The 19,133-nt window shown below is 31.3% G+C and overlaps 1 protein-coding gene across 3 annotated transcripts in view; it reads left to right on the forward strand.

Moving 5' to 3' along the window:
- LOC126777043 (sodium- and chloride-dependent transporter XTRP3A) overlaps positions 1-15,333 on the forward strand; it is a 42,084-nt gene extending 26,751 nt beyond the window's left edge. The window contains exons 7-14 of one of the 3 annotated variants that reach the window (XM_050499891.1): positions 3,420-3,570; positions 4,212-4,413; positions 5,907-6,066; positions 6,591-6,753; positions 7,195-7,395; positions 10,904-10,981; positions 11,544-11,614; positions 12,018-15,333. In XM_050499891.1, the coding sequence (XP_050355848.1) occupies positions 3,420-3,570; positions 4,212-4,413; positions 5,907-6,066; positions 6,591-6,753; positions 7,195-7,395; positions 10,904-10,981; positions 11,544-11,612 (1,024 nt within the window). In that variant the 3' untranslated portion in view covers positions 11,613-11,614; positions 12,018-15,333. The remainder of the gene's footprint in view (positions 1-3,419; positions 3,571-4,211; positions 4,414-5,906; positions 6,067-6,590; positions 6,754-7,194; positions 7,396-10,903; positions 10,982-11,543; positions 11,615-12,017) is intronic. The other 2 variants (XM_050499892.1, XM_050499890.1) reach the window with 2 other exon arrangements.
- Positions 15,334-19,133: the final 3,800 nt, after the last annotated feature.

Genomic DNA, 19,133 nt, shown 5'->3' on the forward strand with positions numbered 1-19,133 from the left:
CAGAAGATTTTCCTTTTATATTGACGAAGTGGATTAAAAAGAAGAGAGATTTCACGAAATTTTAACAAGATCAACGCAATACACATTTTCAATTGATAAGTTTATTCGTCTGCGATGTTTAATCAATAATTAATCGTAATAATAATGATTATTTAATTAATTGAACGGTTGAACAAATTTTGTACATATATATTTGAATATATTATAAATAGTATTGTTTTTTTTTTATCACGTTAATACTTGTAAGCACGCCTATGACAGTATTTATCGAAGTAAGAAACAAATATTTTCTCTCTTTCTATTATTAATGAAATTATATTACACAATTATATAATATAGTATTAATAAAAATACATTTATTATGATACTTTTTATTTAAAGAAGCCTTCGAACATAAATTAAAAAAAACAATTTTTCTAGTATTTGTGTGTTAAACAAATATAATATATACTGGTATTATAAATTCGAAAGTACTCTGTCTGTTGTAATTATTTAAAGTCAATAGATAGATTATTATTTATGCTGATACAAGTTTCCGATTCTAAGAACATGAAATTCGTTATATGCTTGAAATGGCTTTTGATACATGAATTTTATAGTACCATTGAAGCGGGTCACGTGACCTACTTTTGAAATAATTTATTAAATGACTCGTTGGCTTCGTGCCTGGTTTATATCATATCTGGATATGGTTGATGCTGTTGAATTTAATGCTAATGTTATGTAAAGGCGTTACAATTACAGCTTAATTTACTTAGAGCGGCCTTATAGCAAGCTACTAGACCAACGTGGCTGTCGCAGAAATGATTATTGGACTTACCTTGAAAAGCATGTACTCTTAGATCAATTTTAACAAATCAAATAAAATGTATTTATTCAAGTAAGCTTTACAATAAAGTCTTTATGAATCACATGACATAGATGTCTTAACATTTCTTGTATTTTGTTTATATATTATTAGCAAATTCGAATTAACACGATCGAAGTTGGTTGTTAACAAGTAAATAATTTGTGCTTAATAGAAAAACTGAAATTCCATTTATCAAATACAATTAAGAACATTTTATTTCTAACAATTTTTTCCTTAATTGAATTTCCGAGTAATTTTAATGTAATGTGACACAATTTTTTATATACTCACACTGTGTTATAGATAGCTAACACCTTACTTAGATAAATGTATATAAACTAGCAAACCGCGGCTAGGAATTCAGGTTGTGACGTAATACCTATAAATTTTGCCATATTAACGCATATAATGTCTATTTGCCTCACCCGTGAACTGTTGACAACCTACTTATGGCGATATTATTTTGATTGATATTCTTGAAATGTTATTATTATAATGGTAAAAATCGCATTTTTTCTGACATTTCGCAGCCGCTTTCTGCGGTAAGATTCGAGTTCGATCTTATAGCAATGTAGCAATATAAAGCTAAATTTATTCTTTGAATTAAATTCTGCATCGGTAAATCAAATTTAATATATAAATAGTTCTATATATACTACATAAACGGAGGTTGACCTTTATGAAAAACATTAATAAGATTATCTCAATAAAAACACACAGAGCTATCGCTAATTTTTACATTATTTTTATTTATATTCGTAATATTATATGATATTGAGATAAAGACTGGATAATTAATTATATTCATATAAATCCAGGGTTGCCATTAGCAAGCTTGTTAATCCCTTTTGGATGAAATGTATTCCGAACAATGATTTATCTCTTTCTGTCATCGTTGATTTGATATTCGAAAGAAAAAGACATAGAGCATTGTTTAACTGATCACCCGTCACAATTGCCAAATTTAAATAAAGTATATTTTATTCAACATTTTTTAGCATAATGGCAACATACAATAAACATTATCTGTATCACTAATTACAGTAACGTAAAAGCAAAATGGCGGTCGTAAAATATTAATTTCTACAACGATGATTGGACGAAGGTATTATTAATAATAAATATCAATTTACTAGTAAAGACAATGAATTCCTTATGATGTATATATTATTTGTAGAAACCCGATATCGTTCTAAATATAGAATACAATATTTAATGCGAAGTTGCCCCTGAACATTCGGTCAAGTAGATGACGGGTTAATTGGCCCGGAGTAAACACGCTCATCATGATTGAACCTTAATTATTATTGCTGATTGCTCATATATATTATTATTGTTGTAAGTGGTAACAATTATTTGCATTGAGAACGTAAATATTCTAATTTTTATCGAATAAAATATGTTTGTATAGCTTATACCAATCACACATATTTCTAATCACAAGACAAATAAACAACATTGAGATTGCGTTGGCGCGATATCATTGATCGAGATCTTGGAATAATATATGATTTCCACAATGGATTCGCGAAAGAATAGTCTTAAATGTCAGCGAAGTTGTTTACGAAACTTTGCAAGTAGTCGTTATTGAAAGTTTGGACGTAAAATTAAAGTGGTAATTCGGTAGAAAAGTCTATATTATAGATAAAGATATTTATCAATAACTGTTTGTCGTGCAGAGCTCTCTCTCTAAGGTTTGTTTATCTATTCCCCCCTAAGCTCCTGGAATATCCCTCCTAAGCTATTCATCAGATTGTGATAACATTTTGGTGGGGTGTTCTGCGTACGTCAGCGAATGTTCTGACAGAACAACAAAGATATTTTTTCTTTTCATTTTTTTCTTTAATTTTATGTAGACCGTTGTTCTATTTTTGCGAAGCTGGAACGGGAAGCCATTATACAAATCAAAATTAAAAATTATGATTAATATTCTCTTGATTAATTTCGGTCACGGCAGCCATTCTCAACAAAGCACACGTGCTCATAGAGATATTATATTATGCATGGTGCAACATAGCACATATAGTGCACAAGACCGTGAAGTCTGTGCTCTTATAAAATGTAAATATTAAAAAAAGCTGCTGTACAATTCATAACCGCGTGGAATGGTAGCAAGATTGTTGGTAGGTTTTCCCTTTGAATCGTATTTCGGATTCTCTTGGCGAAAAATTAAACAGCTGTCCTGTCAACATTGAAAGTGAAATAGAGATTTTATATGTTCATAAAACATTTAAAACAATGTCGCAGTTTTGATCTCCACCACTGTTGTCGTCTCCCAAGAAATATACTTAATTTGAGGGGTAAATAGGAATTGCTTTTATTCATAAAAATACAAATGTGTTTTTGTGCCAAATAAATTACTTTTAAAACTGTTATCGGAATTAGGATCTAATTGATTATAAAATATGTATCGTTTTGAAGCATAACCATTTATATGATGTACTTTGTGTGAATATAGTCATATTCATTAGTTTCTGGCTACAAGTACCTTCAATGTTATAATACCCGAATGTACCAACTTTTATGGTGATTGGTCAAATATATACTTTAAATTTAGTTAAATTTTCAGGGAAATAAAGATACTGGCTATGCACCATATCGGTGATTTTGTTTTGAATTCGACGCAAGAATACTATGAGGAGAACTATCCGAATTTGGGTAACAACATCACTTCCGCACTGAATCTTACAGGATGTGCCATGAGCAGGCAGCTGGACGAGGTATAAATTGACTTGCAATCTCTTAAAGGGTTTTATTTAGTTAAGTATTTTATGTTATAGGTAGGTAGGTCGGGCAAATGGAACACCTGATGTTAAAGTTGTTACCAACGCTCAGACATTAGCAATGCACCTCCAATCTTGGGAACGAAGATGTTTTGTCCCTTGTGCCTGTAGTTACACTGGCTCATTCACCCTTCAAACTGGAACACGACAATACTAAGTACTGCTGTTTAGCGGTAGAATATCTGATGAGTGGGTGGTACCCACCTAGTGGTACCAGGTGCACAAAGCACTACCGCTTAGAAAATTTCAGTGTATATACTTTTCACAAACAATATACACATACTTATATACACTACTGATATTATTAATAATACATTGCTTCAATTATATGATCATAAAATATAGAGCCGAGATGGCTCAGTGGTTGGTACACGTGCATCTTAAGCGAAGACTACGGGTTCAAATACCGGTAATCGCCAAGGGAATAATCGAGGGGAGGTTTTTGCTTACATTGAGACGTTTATTGGCTGTTAATCTTACCTTTTTTAAATGTTATTTATAAATAAGAAGATTATATTATAAAAAATTTTCACTTTCCGACACTGACCGTTAATCAAATGATTTTATTTTACTTCCAGGCGGCAGAAGGTACAGGTCTTGCGTTTATCGTATTCACGCAAGCAATCCTGAAACTGACTCCAGCTCCGTTCTGGTCTATCATCTTCTTCCTCATGTTGCTCTCCCTGGGTCTCGGCAGTCAGATTGGTATCATGGAAGGCATGCTCTGCACTATATTCGACATTGACTTCTTCAAAAGATTCAGCAAGCCCGTTATTACTGGTAAATATAATTTTGGAGATAGTATTTTGATTTTGGAGATGGTATAATTGATCGATTTATTTGTGTAATTCCTGTTGTTTCAAGCATTGTCTAGATCTAGTATATTATTATTATATACCTAGATGTAGGAGAAGATATGTGAAAACTACATAACAAGTGAGATTAATATTGTAGATACGGAGCCAGATTTAGAGGTCTGGAGGTCCTGGGCAATAAAGCAGTGGAGGCACCTATTTGAATAATAATTTAAAACAGAACAAATCAAATATAAAATATAATACAAGGATTATACTTGTATTTTACTATATCTTCAAAATAAACTACATTAAAAGTGTATAATCCTCGAAATTGGGACATGTATGTTTTAGAAATTTCTATCGTGGCAGCACCTCCCTTGTCCGGCAGTAGATAGTATTCCGATGATAAATAATGTATGTTATGTATTTCTCTATGTTATTTCTAGCACTGATATGCTTCCGATTTAATTCCAATCGAACTTTGACTAATCTATATTTATTTGGATCCGAACCGATATGATGTTAGCATATACCGTTATGTCAAAATGATAAATGAATTATATAGTAGGAAAAGGGATAAACGGCAACGATTACGCTTCGATTCGATTGCAATAAAATGACAATTGGTTAGTAGAATTGTCCCTTTGTTTAGGTTTTTGATATGATTATTATGAAATAATTTTAGACCAAACGATATATGAAACCTCATGTAGATAATTGAATATACATATCAACCACGTCAACCGGCTCATTTGACGAGCCGGTTGGCGTGGTCGGTGGATGCTTGCCTTTCACGCCGAAGGTTGTGGGTTCAATTCCCACCCAGGACAGATATTTGTGTGCTGAACATGTCCTGAGTCTGGGTGTAATTATCTATATAAGTATATATTTACAAAAGAAAAATAGTATATGTAGTATATCAGTTGTCTGGTTTCCATAGTACAAGCTCTGTACAAGCTTAATTTGGGATCAGATGGCCGTGTGTGAAAAATGTTCCAGGAATGTTCTTATTTGGAATGTCAGCAATGTCTTCCTTGGCAAGAACACTAGTAATAATATTAAAATCTTTATATGATAATAGTATATATAACAGTCTCAAAACTAAAGCTTAAACATTCGTATTGGTGTTTTATAAATGAACAACCTTTAAAATCAATTGTCAGAAAATATTACAGTTTATTAAATAAGTAAACGAACAATTATGAAATGTATAATTTCAAAAAATATAAACCAAAACCAACTAAGTAAATTTGATCACATTAAATGACACAAGAAGTAATAAATAAATAATAAGAAATTAATTATTAGATAGCTTACATATATAGAAATTAATAGAGGTGTCCGTCTTAGCGCTTCATGTCATTGTTTGTATTTTATGTCTGATTTCAATTCTATTGTATTGAAATGTACAGATCCTTTCAAATCACAACTACAACTTACAAATAGATATAGGCTATTAACTCGTGTTTATCATAGGTTTCGTCTGCACCATATGCTTCTTCGTGGGCCTCATCTTCACGACTGGCGCCGGCGAGTACTGGCTCAAGATGTTCGACTCGTTCGCTGGCACAATCGGCCTCGTCGTTGTTGCTCTGCTCGAAATGATCGCCGTCGTTTACATCTACGGGCATGAAAGGTATAAATATTTTGATATTCTCCTTGACTTCCAATACTGACGTTCTTAATTATAAATTATTATGACGTGGCCTTTGGACTACCATCAGGTGGTCCTTACCTTATATACCTTATGGCTGTAGTTACACAGGTATAAATATTTAAAATCGTTCTAAATTATTTTCGAAGCTTTGAGGCATTTGTTTTTAAGCATATCATATAACTTTCACAGTCATTAACGTGGTGGTAGGGCCTTGTGCAAGCCCGTCTGGGTAGATACCACCACTCATCAGATATTTTACCGTAAAACACAAATAAATACTGTTGGGTTCCGGTTTTAAGGTTGAGTGGGCCAGTGTACAAAAGGTATCGGTGGCGTAATGAAGAAGTAAGAAGTGGTTAATATTTCTTACATCGCCAATGTCTAAGGGCGGTGTTCCTATATTATAAAAAAAAGACAATTAGAGAGGAACTGACAAACATCAGCACCGTTTTTGTCGGTCGAAGATAATATGAATGATGTATTGTAAACGTTTTACATTTCAGATTCACTAATGATATCTACGAAATGACCGGCTACCGTCCTGGCCTGTACTGGCAGATCACCTGGCGCTACGTCGGACCCTTCATCGTATCCTGCATTCTACTGTCTTCTCTCATCTTCATGCTCCTCAATCCGCCGATGTATGGAGCTTGGAATGCTGCAGAGGTGACGTTTTAAAAATAATAAGTCATTTGTCTGACACCATAAAACTTACGTATTATTTTCTTAAGCGTATGATGAATTATCGAGAAACCATAACGAAAATATTGCTCGCTTATTATTATACAATATTACGTTAATTGAACATTTTTACCATTTTCAGCTTCCTTTTTAATAAAATATGTATGAAGTATTATAATGCTGTAGCGCAACATAAAAATATATCGAGAGTTTTTTAATACATTTGTTTCTAAGGAGTAGTATAACCAACCTACTAATAAGCTCTAAACCTTCTCGTCAAGAAGAGAGGTGATCGTAGCCCAACAGAGGGCATTTACAGGCTTTTACTTTACTCTTTATAACTCTTTTTTGCATCTATACTCGAAAACATTGTTAAAGTAAAAATCGTTTCTATTTTGTAGACAGTAAATAATGTATTGTTAACAGGGTCGTGTGGAAAAAACTCCATATCCATCATGGGTGCTCGGCATCGCTGTGGCCATGATTCTGGCAGGTATCCTGCCTATACCTGTTGTACTTCTGTTGAGAAGATTCCAATGCCTCGCCCTGGATGTGGACATCCACCAGGGCTCCATCAGGAGGATCGAGACCACCGTCTCCACTAAGGAGATGATGAGCGACCAGGATGTAAGTATTATTCCATAATTTTTCCATAGGAGTATAGTGATATATTTATAATTCTTAAAGTAAATTATAAAATTCATTATTTTTTATAATTCCCATATTACAATGACTGAAGTCAAAATTCAGTCACAGCTTAGATAAAAACAATGTTGGTTACTATCCATAATCCTCATTAAACATTAATGAGGATTCTTCACGAATATTCCGTGAAGCCACTATATGCCACACTATATTTAAAGCACCAAAAATTCTATTTTTCTACTAAAACTTAATTTCTTAAAATTTAAAAAAAAGTATTTTGCAAATATATTTGTCGTGTATTTGTTGACAAAAAAGTTTTTAATTTAGCTTATATAGTATACATTAATTTTAACTCATTCTGTTTCCGCTAAAATGTAATTTAATATCTAATAACTAACCGTATGAGCTAATTATTGTTGCTAATAACGCTAACTTGTAAATAATATGTATACTATTTCCTGATACTTTAATGATTACTATGTGATTTTGTTTGTATATCATTTGCTAAAAATGACCTTGCAAAATTGGTCCTTCGAGCAGGATTTTTTATATATGGTATTATTAATATAGCTAATTGAAATGACTTACTTATAACTAAAATGATTGAAATGTTACACACTCGAATAAACTCTATAATGTTGCTACTAGTATTACAAATATTATAATTAAATTAAAGTGAAAACGAACGGGTCAAAACAAAGAAATATAGTATGTAATAATTGTATATTAATATATATATAATTTAATTATGCTCTTTAGTTTCACAGAGCAAGGTAATTAAAAGATATTCCGTTTTACTTGCAAGGTTATTTTTTACAATAGTAAGTAGTAAAATAACTGTTATATACTTAACAATATCACATAGTATAATAAATAGTCTATTCCAGAGAATTACGTACAATATCGTAAACAAAATCAATACTATCAAGATTAACTTAATAAAAAAAATAGCAGATTTAGTCAAGTGATCTACGATAAAAATTAAATAGTAAAATTTAAAATATAAATGTTTACGTTTAGCGAATGTTTTGTTGAACATAGATTTCGCTCTTTCTGTCGTTATTGATTTGACATTCGAAAAAAGAAGACAGCATTGCTTAACTAATCACCCGCTAAATAACGTATATAACTTAAGCCAATTGTGTATTTTCGAACATTTCAAACGTTATCTACACGTAGAACAAATTACATATTAGTTCAAATTTATATTAATTAATTAAATGAACGCTCAATATATAGCGAACTATGTGCAAATATTTATCTTATTTAAATCTTAGTGGACGCAAACACTTACGACGTTTTTCAAAATGTATAAATGAAGCAAAACCGTAACAGCCTGTGAATGCCCCACTGCTGAGCTAAAGGCCTCCTCTCCTCTTTTTGAGGAGAAGGTTTGGAGCTCATTCTACCATGCTGCTTCAATGCGGGTTGGTAGAATTCACATGTGGCAGTATTTCACTGAAATTAGACACATGCAGGTTTCCTCACGATGTTTTCCTTCACCGTGAAGCACGAGATGAATTATAATCACAAATTAAGCACATGAGAATTCAGTGGTGTTTGCCCGGGTTTGAACCCACGATCATCGGTTAACATTCAGGCGTTCTCATCTCGGCGTTCAAAAACGTGAACGTATACAAATTTTTCGATAGAAAAAACACAAAAAATATCTATATTGTTTTGATCTATAGTTTTAAATCGACTATAAACGAAATAATATATAAACGAAATAATATTAATAAGTTATTGAGACAATAATTGGATAATTAATTATATTTAGAATAAATTGGAATTCAATTTCATTGAAATTGAAATTATGCCACATGTGTATTCTACCAACCCGCATTGGAGCAGCGTGGTGGAATAAGCTCCAAATCTTCTCCTCAAAAGGGAGAGGAGGCTTTAGCCCAGCAGTGGGACATTAACAGGCTGTTACTGTATGTTTGTGATCAGACACAACCCACGAAAATATAGCGTAGCTTGCATAAAATATTTAACGTTTAATTTTGAACTGTATTTATCCGTATAAAACAAATAAAAGATAAGCAACGATGCTCTTAACACCTTTTTATAATTATTTATTTATTAACTAATCTTCAAACTTTAAATGCAACTTCACAAATTAAAAGTATTGTTATATTGTTTACATATTGTACTTATTCTAATCAAATAACAATGGGATTTTATCACTAGACATGTCGAATACACACGAAAAACTTAATATGCAAATTAAAGCGATGTGTATTCTTTATATGAAATATTTTATTGTGAAATGTATATATTACGATTTTAGTAATGCTTGCATTTTATCAAAGTAAGCCTTCATCTCGTTCATATTATTAGCTGATGTTTCACGCGCGTTAAAGGTAACTTCGCCTCCGTGGCTCGTAGTGTGATGTTATATAGTCTATAACCTTTCTAATAAATGAATTTTCACAAGCATTTTTGTCAAATAGGACTGACTTAGATTAACGCGTTCAAATAATTTGCTACTTTAACGCAATCGAATCGAAACGTAATCGTTGCCGTTTAACCTTTTTCCTATTCTATTAACATTACGATTGACAATTGGATCGTTATAGGATCGGGAACGTATCGTAACCATTATAAATTAGTAGAATTGTCGTCGATTTAAGTGTTGCCAACAAACAAGTAATAAAAACTCCCTTGAAAAATGTTGTTATTTTAACGCTACAAAAATAGTTTTAATTTGCGCCTAATTTGTGTCTAATTGTCGTTAGCTGCATGTTGCGCATGAAATTCTACCAAAATGTACACACACACACACACACACACACACGACTCCAAGAAGTCTTAACCTCCTTACGGGAGAGGGATCCTCATCAGTGGGATATTTATGGTTAATGATTAGTAAGCTAATGCAACAAAAAAACTTAGTCGCCATTTTATTGACACTAGCACTGTATACAACTAAAGGTTGAAGTAACGACGTTTTTTAAAGGGGATTTGTATTTTAAGTAAATTTTAAATTAGTTACATAATAGTGTATATAATATTATTAATGAATATCTGGGATAATTTATACTAAAATTAGTTGGTCGATGCGTTAATCTCAGGATCGGCTATCACGATTAAATCCTAGCTATTGAATAAGGTTAAAGACCTTATAATAATCATTTCGTAGTCCCGACTTTTTAATGAATATAGAAAGCCGAGTAAAATAGATTTATTTTGTAACGTAAACCCGCTTCGGATTTTTGGAAATCAAAACTTTAATGGATTAAATGGGATCTTTTTGTGAATTTTACTGTTGTCTGACGTGCAAGTAGTCGACTATATAACATAACGCTACCAAGGACTGGGGAGGAGCAATAAAATGTAACGAGGGCGAATCTCCTCAGCGTAACCAGTGTTTTACAAATACGACAAATTGATGGTAATTTCGTTCGTTTGTTAATACATGTCTAGTGATAAAATATCATTGTGGAATGGATGTTTGTTTCTGTGACTAACGCGGTGATGGGGGTAGGTTATATCGCCGGAGAGCGCACCGCCAGCTCAGCTGCTGCCAGATGCGGCCGCCAAGTTCACCATCGGCGACTTCGATGTAAGATATGTTGCTTTGTTGTTGGTTTGTTGAGGAAATCAGGGAAATGTATGAACTTGGCTGGGTCTGAGGATATCCTATTCAGCGCCGGCCTTAGGGTAGAGCGAGTGGAGCGATCGCTCCAAGAACCAAGTAACAATGTGCGCGAAAATGACAAAAACTATATCCACGGTTACTTAAGCGTTGTCTGATTATTATAAATATGGTAATTATTATTTATATAATATTAACTGAAATGTAATTTATGTGAAGTGAAAGTATCGACCAAATGACGCTGAAAGTCGATCTCGCTTTACCCCGATCAAGAGCCATGGCTGATTGTATTCATTTATATAGAAAAAGAAGTTATTAATACAAAAGAAATAAAATGTTCCTAATAGTATCAAGTCTAATTCTGTGCTCTAAAATTAAAAAGTAATAAACGAAATATATATATATATATATACATATATATATTAACTTTCATTACTTTTAATAACATGAAAATATTGAAGGCATTTTTGAAATGAGAGTTCAATGTCCTGTGTATGTGTACTTTATGTATATACAATTTTGTATGTAGGGAGTGGACAGCAGTGACGAGAGACCAACCAGACTTCCGACCAGCATCGTGCGACGTCCCAAGAAATAAATGTGTGTTTATTGTATTATGACTTCATAGTATTATGGAAAGATTGGGGATAGAAAGCCTGTATTTTTATTCACATCCCTCTTTCATACAGGACAAATTGTGGTTGTTTTCAGTTTTTGGTGAATTCCGTTTTCTGTCTTCAGTTCCTAATTTTTTGGTTGTTTTTTTTGCGATTATATAAATATAATATTTAGATAATAGTTGGATGCTTTTTGTTATTTAAATAAGTTAAAGATCTGCTAAAATTTGCTTTATACTGCTAATGATATGTATTTCATTGTTTATGTTGTGTCGCTTTGTAGAAATATATTTATCATGCATGTAATAAGTAAAATGAGTTTATTATATAAGGTTTCAATTTATTATATAATGTACAACGCTTATCTGATATAAATTCATTTACAGTCTTCAGATTCGGAGCAAACACCACGCACGACAGATCGCTTCGAAGACTCGAGTAGTAGTGACGAGGAAATTCTAAATGCAAAATATTCAACCGGAACTGGTATACGGTTAGCCATGAAACCGATCAATTACAATCCCAACACATTCAAGATGGACGTCGTTGACTGATTAATTTCATTTCAATAGTTAATAAGCGAACATTTTTAGTGTTAAATCACTATATATTTATTAAAATAATTTACATATATGTTTATTTATAAGTAATAACAAACTATTACGTAATTTAATATTTTATCGTTTTGACTCTACTACCACTTACCATCAGGTGGAGTAGAGTCATTTGACCTCCCGGCAAATATAAAAATTTATATATATATATATATATATATATATATATTTTCGATTAATTTCAAATCGATATTTGAATTCTGAGATTCTTAATAGTTATAGACTTTATCCGGAAAAAATAAGATTGAAATAAAGAAAAATTGCTTAAAACTTACGCTTAGAAAACAAAATCAGTTTTAAGTAGAATCAGAAAAATACAAAGATTTTTGTTTCTTTAATCCTATTCATATTTAAATGCAGACAACATCTACGCGCGGTTCTAAATTATAATAAATTTTTAAAATAACGAAATAGTTCAAAAAATACAATATTGCCTTTGTAACTTAAGTGATGTGTGTAATACTAGCAATCGCCTAAAAACCGGTTAAATTAGATTGATGAGATAAATTTTAATGGAAGTCGATTATATATTTTTTATCTTAACACATATATCTCTATAGTACTGTTTAACGATACAATTTTTTTTTAATTTTTATTTTGGACAATGAAACGAGCTTTTTGTGTGTGAGATTATATTTTTTTTGTAAGTTTTCGGTCCTTTACTCATTAAAAATAATTATTATTTACTATAATATAAAATTACTTTAAATTTAATTATATAAAATGTACAGCTATTGTAACAAAAAGTACATGCAGAATTTGTCGACTTCTATTGTAAAACTGCTACTTACAAAACTTACAAAAAATTGATTAATTTTTAAAATGGTTTTGGCGTACTTTTTCTTGTTACTTTGTGAACCTTAAATTTCAATGAAAAATCGTATTATGTCAAACTAAATCTAACTAATAAAACTCCACTTCTCAAGTATAATTAATAGCTATTATTATATAAAATATTGAGATTTTAGGTTTAGACATAGCTTAATAGAAGCTTAATAATGTTCTATTTTAACTAGTTATCAAAAAGGTTAGGTCTGGTATAACCGACGTTTCACTGTAAAATAGATTTTGGCACATAGATATAATTATTCCAATTCATATAATAGGTTTTGAATTTAATTTAATTTTAAAAAATAATGTTTTGGTCTTATCTGTTATTGATATGTATCTTGACAAAATATCTTATCAGTATTTTTTTTAGAAATTATTAAACGTTTTTTTTTTTAAATATCAAGGAAGGCAGTTTACAAAATACAGATATTGCCATAGATTAAAAATTAAATAATGTCTTGACATACGATATTGGTATTGGCGCGAAAATGTATAACAAATTATTTCTAATAGATTATGAAACAAATGAAATCACATTTCATTTCGAATGTAGCTTAATAATGTGACTGTTATAAGAATCCCACTTAATAAAAAAGAAAACCGTATAAAAAGATTTTGATAGTTCAGTAATTTGTTCAATTGGATTTAATTAATAAAATGTTTTATTGTAGGCAGTGAAACCTCAATATAAGCTATAAAATAGAAAGAAAAAAATATGTTTGACGTACAGCTGTTATCACTAGTAAATTATAAGATATTAAAAATGTTTCGAAGCATGCTAGTCATAGTTGTTTAGGTAATATAGAATAGATTAAAAATGATCGAACTGTAACTGAATACAGACAGTAATAAACTAATAGAAAGATTGAATTTAAAAAAAAAGTAATTTTATTCAATAAGTTTATTAAAATTACTGATAATTTACGATATTCTTTTTAATGAAATTATTGCATGTAATAATTAATTTCAATATATTTTTAAAGAAAATTTTATAACATAATATACGAGTGTGTATGTACCTCGATGAACTAAAATTAAGAAATGGTTAAAACATCTTGACGCGTCCAACGCTAACACCATCAGGGTACCTCGGAAATAGAAAAAATTAAATATCTTTAAAATCGTTGATAATATCGTCGTAGACTTGTGCTTAAAATTTAGAATAAAAGACGAAATCGTGAAATAAAAAAAGCTGATATTAGTGTAAATAAAATATCGTTTATCAACAAAATAATGTATCCATTATTTATGCGGTAAAAATTGCAACAGATTGATTTAAATTTATAAACTTTTAATTCAACTTCGTAATTATTCTCTATTCCAATTTAAATAACATTAATTAGCGACAATTAATGTTTTTATCCTTTTAACAGCGATTAAATGTTATTAATATTTTTTAATGTATTAAATAATAAATTACTGTAATTAATTTGATTCGGTGACATTCAAATGGAAATCTTTATTCAATAAAGATTTTAAAAAAAGTATTCAAAAATAAATACCATAGATCTGAAAAAAAAAACCGGTTAATTTACCGGTCTTTTGACGATTTTTTAATGTTTATTTATAATTATAGTTTTTTTGAATAGCACTAAGGCGATCGTTTTATTTACAAAATGTGTTATATTACCTATGCTAAGTCACATTACAACAGTTTAAAAATAGAATATATTCTGCTTTTGAATACTAAGTCTTCTACTTAACCGCAAAATTAGCAGTTTCTTTCAATAACTGGATCTCGTATTTACGGATGAGAAACATGAATGCATTACAAAGTGTACTTAAGACGTACTAAATTAATGCGTGTAGCTTTACATATAAATACATTTGCTACTTTCGTAGCAATTGAATTTAAAAAAGAAAAATAAACTAAATTCCAAATAGGATAAAAATAGTTTATAGTTTTAAATATATTATTGATACCTAATTTGTTATTCCTTCGCACTTAAATTATTTAAAAAGAAAGTTTTACTTTGAATCAAAATATTCTTTGTTTGATTTAATATGTATAATGAGAAAGTGTAATCCGTTATATTTTTGATTGAAAACAATTAAATTCGTTGTAAATCCCTGTAATTTAAGAAAAAAAAAAACTTAATTTATTTCATAAATATCGCTCAAAGGAGCCATATGTTCGTTGTAAGTGTTTCGTAGTTAGCTTCGGGATGACATCCCACACTAGTTGTAGCGAACTGATATTATATGTATAAGATAGTGATTACATTTTGAAATGCGGACATAAAAATATTGCCACTAATGTGTGTGTTTTATTACTTTAATCCTAAATACACTGCATTTTTTTAGTAATATAGGTAGGTAAACTGGCAAATAATCTAAAGGGCCACCTGATAGAAAGTGGAAATATTAGCCGTTCCTTAAATTTAACTATGATGCCCCTTGTACCTGGTTTAGTTGACATTGGCTCAATCACCCTTCAAACCGGAACGCAATAATATTAAGTATAGCTATTTAGCGGTAGAATATCTAATGAGTGTGAGGTACCTACCCAGACGGGTTTGCAAAAAGTCTAACTAAATAATAATCTTTATGTACGCGCTACAGTTATTTCGACACTATTGCAATGGCAAGAGTATAAATAAGCAAATATTAAATTTATACAACACATGCGATTTTCATATAGCTCTGGCTCAAATCTACTAACAAATTGTCACTTTATCGCAATCGAATCGAAACGTGATCGTAGCCGTGTAACCGTTTTCCTATTCTATTAACAAAACGATGTTGCGGTTCGGTCGGTTGGATCGGTATAGAAACGTGAATGTATCGTAACCGTTGTAAATTAGTAGAACTGTTTCATCACACTGCAAACAGTTCCTAATGAATATAATTTAATTTAAAATACAAACCTTATTTACTTTCACTTGCTAAAATATTCTAGAAATTTCAATATATTAAACAATAAAAAGAAATATTGGAAAATTTACGGAGAATTCATTTTTAAACGCAACACGAATTGTTTTTTTAAAAACATTCTAACGACTATAAAAATATTTGAGATTTTAAAGTCTTGATAGTTATGTTAGCTGTTTCTTGGCATGCATTACTTTTTCCTATAAATACCTCTTTTGCCTAGACCATTATCTTGTTTCTAGAATAATAAAATTTAAATATTCATTAACATCAGTTGAGTGGATTAATCGTGATGATGTACGGTGTGGCGCCGAGGGTATCGAGTGAAACTCACGAAGACCCGACAATACCAGACCAGATAATACACATACTTATAGTTATACATCACAATGATGTATTATAGACTACCTCTTTTTCGGTAATTAACTTAGAATTCACACCATTTTTTCTGGTTACATAACGATGTAATAAAAAAAATGGTGTGGTGGTGCCCAACGAAGCGATTTATATGATATCCTTAAACTTGACGCTCGATACCCTTAATACATTATGCGTAATCGAGTGCACCGAAATTTTGTCAATACATTTTGATAATTCCTACGATCTTAATATCAATTTCTTAAAGTATATAGTTAGTTACTAGCTGAGCCCGCTAAGCCGATTTAGTTTTATTTTCGTGGGATGAGGGTGCGATGAAAACCAATAAATGCGAATCATTTATTGGTTTTCATCGCACCCTAGATCTAGATAGGGCAATATACAGAGAATGAAAAAATAGCATGCCCTTAAATCTATTCCGACATACTTGAATGTCTTTCCCTGTGCTTTATTTATTGTGACTGCAAACGATATCATCACAGAAAATGGTGTCCTTTTAAAATTGATAGGTAAATCTGTATATTTAAAAATAAGTACTTATTATCAACTAACCGACTAAGTAAAAATTTAACAAAACAATGAGAAAAAAATATATACGGCGACGAAAGGAAATAATTATCTAACTTTAACTTACAAGTTGTTTACAGACCGAAAACAAATATTAGGTCCTTACATATGAAATTTGCGTTTTGTACGGGAGGAATAAAGTCATTTTTTTTTTTTGTAAAATGTATTTAATTATTCAAAGTATGCACCGTTGTTATCTACGCACTTTTGCCATCTCATAGGTAGTTCATTGATCCCTTTACTAAAAAAAACCATGGGGGCGAGAATCAATAAACTCTTTGAAGGCGGTTTGAACAGCCGCATCGGAGTTGAATTTTTTTCCTTGTAAGAAGTTTTCCAAATTCCGGAAAAAATGGTTATCTGTTGGAGCGAGGTCCAGTCCAGTCGGTGGATGTCGCAGACATTCCAATTGTAGCTCATCTAACTTAGTGGTTATTTGTTGTGCAGTGTGTGGTCTTGCGTTGTCGTGAAGCAGCAGTGGCCTAGAGCGATTGACCAATCTCGGTTGTTTAGCAGCTAGTTCTTCCTTCATGGTTTACAGTTGCTGACAATAGATATCTGCCGTAATCGTTTGGCTAGATTTTAGAAATCTGTAGTGAACGACACCGGCGCTAGTCCACCAAACACTCACAAGCAACTTTTTCTGAGTCAATTTTCGTTTAGGGCAGGATTTGGCTGGGTCTCCAGGGTTCAGTCATTGCGACAAGCGCTTCCGATTATCGTACAGTATCCACTTTTCATCACAAGTAATGATTCGATTTAAAATCCCTTTATTATTGTGTTGGTCGAGCAAAGTAACACAGCAGTCGACGCCTGTTTGCAAGTTCGATTCACTCAATTCATGAGGTACCCATCGTTCAAGTTTTTTTACTTTCCCGATTTGCTTGAAGTTTTTAATTAATACAGTTTTATCACTTACCCCGAAGCCCGCAGCTATCACTGAAGTGCTTTGTGATGGATCCGCTTCCACAATAGCCTTTAATTCTTCATTTTCCACTTTGGTCTCCGGCCGTCCACGGGTTCGGTTCTGAAGGTCGAAATATCCAGAACGAAAACGTTGAAACCAAAAACGTACCGTGCTTTCTTTTGCGACACCAGCGCCGTACACATCATTAATCCTTCGAGCTGTTTCTGCAGCACTGATGCCACGGTAGAACTCTTACTCGTAAATATACCGATATTTCATGTTTTACATTGTGCAGTAATAAGCGACGCCAAAGAAAAAAATAATAAGGAAAAAACAAATGAATGACTGTTTTCAAAACTCAAATGAACCAGCTAAATGAATTTATTCGGATCAAAGTACGACAAAACGCTAATTTCATATGTAAGGACCTAATACTTATGTATGAATGTTTTCAAACGATCGCCTCCAGTTTATCTCAAATTAAAAAAAAGGTGTATATAATTTGGCTAGTGTGGTATATGTATTTTACATCTTGTAAAGGATGAGATATAAAAAAAAACACGCCGAGCTTCTTTCGCCGGTTCAGGTCTGAGGTGTTTATTTCCGAACCGGTGGTAGATTTATGACAATCAATAAGCAAGTGTAACGCTTCTATATTGTATAAAGATTTTTGACTTTGACTTTGAATCATCCTATTATGAAATATGTCAAAATTATAAAAAGTACTGAAACTGTCTATAATCATATCACGATATCTTTTATAAGAATTCCATATTTATAAAAACGACTTCGTTCTGCGGCTGTCCATTTTTTAACTTTGTTTGTTCATTTTTTAACTTTCATCATCATCATATTTTTAATCATCATCATTTTACAAACTATCATTTACAGGTAGCTAAAGTTCCAGCCAATTTAACTGAACAATTGTTACTTTATAGCATTTTTATCGAATAAATGTTCGTCATGATTCATTAAAGTGATATAACTTTGTTATTTATAAAAATTTTATTTCAATAATAAAATAAACACTAAATTTTAAGTGAAGTTTGGCCTAATATATATATATATAATATATAAATATGTAAAAAGCGCACCCAAATCAGCTAAGCCGTTCCTAAGATTAGCGTGCACCAACGCACAGACAAACAGACAAAACTTCTCACAATCATTGTTTTGGGTTCTATTGCGTTGATAAAGACCCCTGATAATAGACTCATATATCTTTCATGTACAGACAGTGATCAGTTACATTTGTATTATATGTAAATATAATTTTCCTGAAGTTTTCGTTGTCATTCAAATCAGTTGATTTTCATCAATATACAAGTATAAAG

This window comes from Nymphalis io, chromosome 22 (genome assembly GCF_905147045.1).
Source record: "Nymphalis io chromosome 22, ilAglIoxx1.1, whole genome shotgun sequence".
NCBI lineage: Eukaryota > Metazoa > Arthropoda > Insecta > Lepidoptera > Nymphalidae > Nymphalis > Nymphalis io.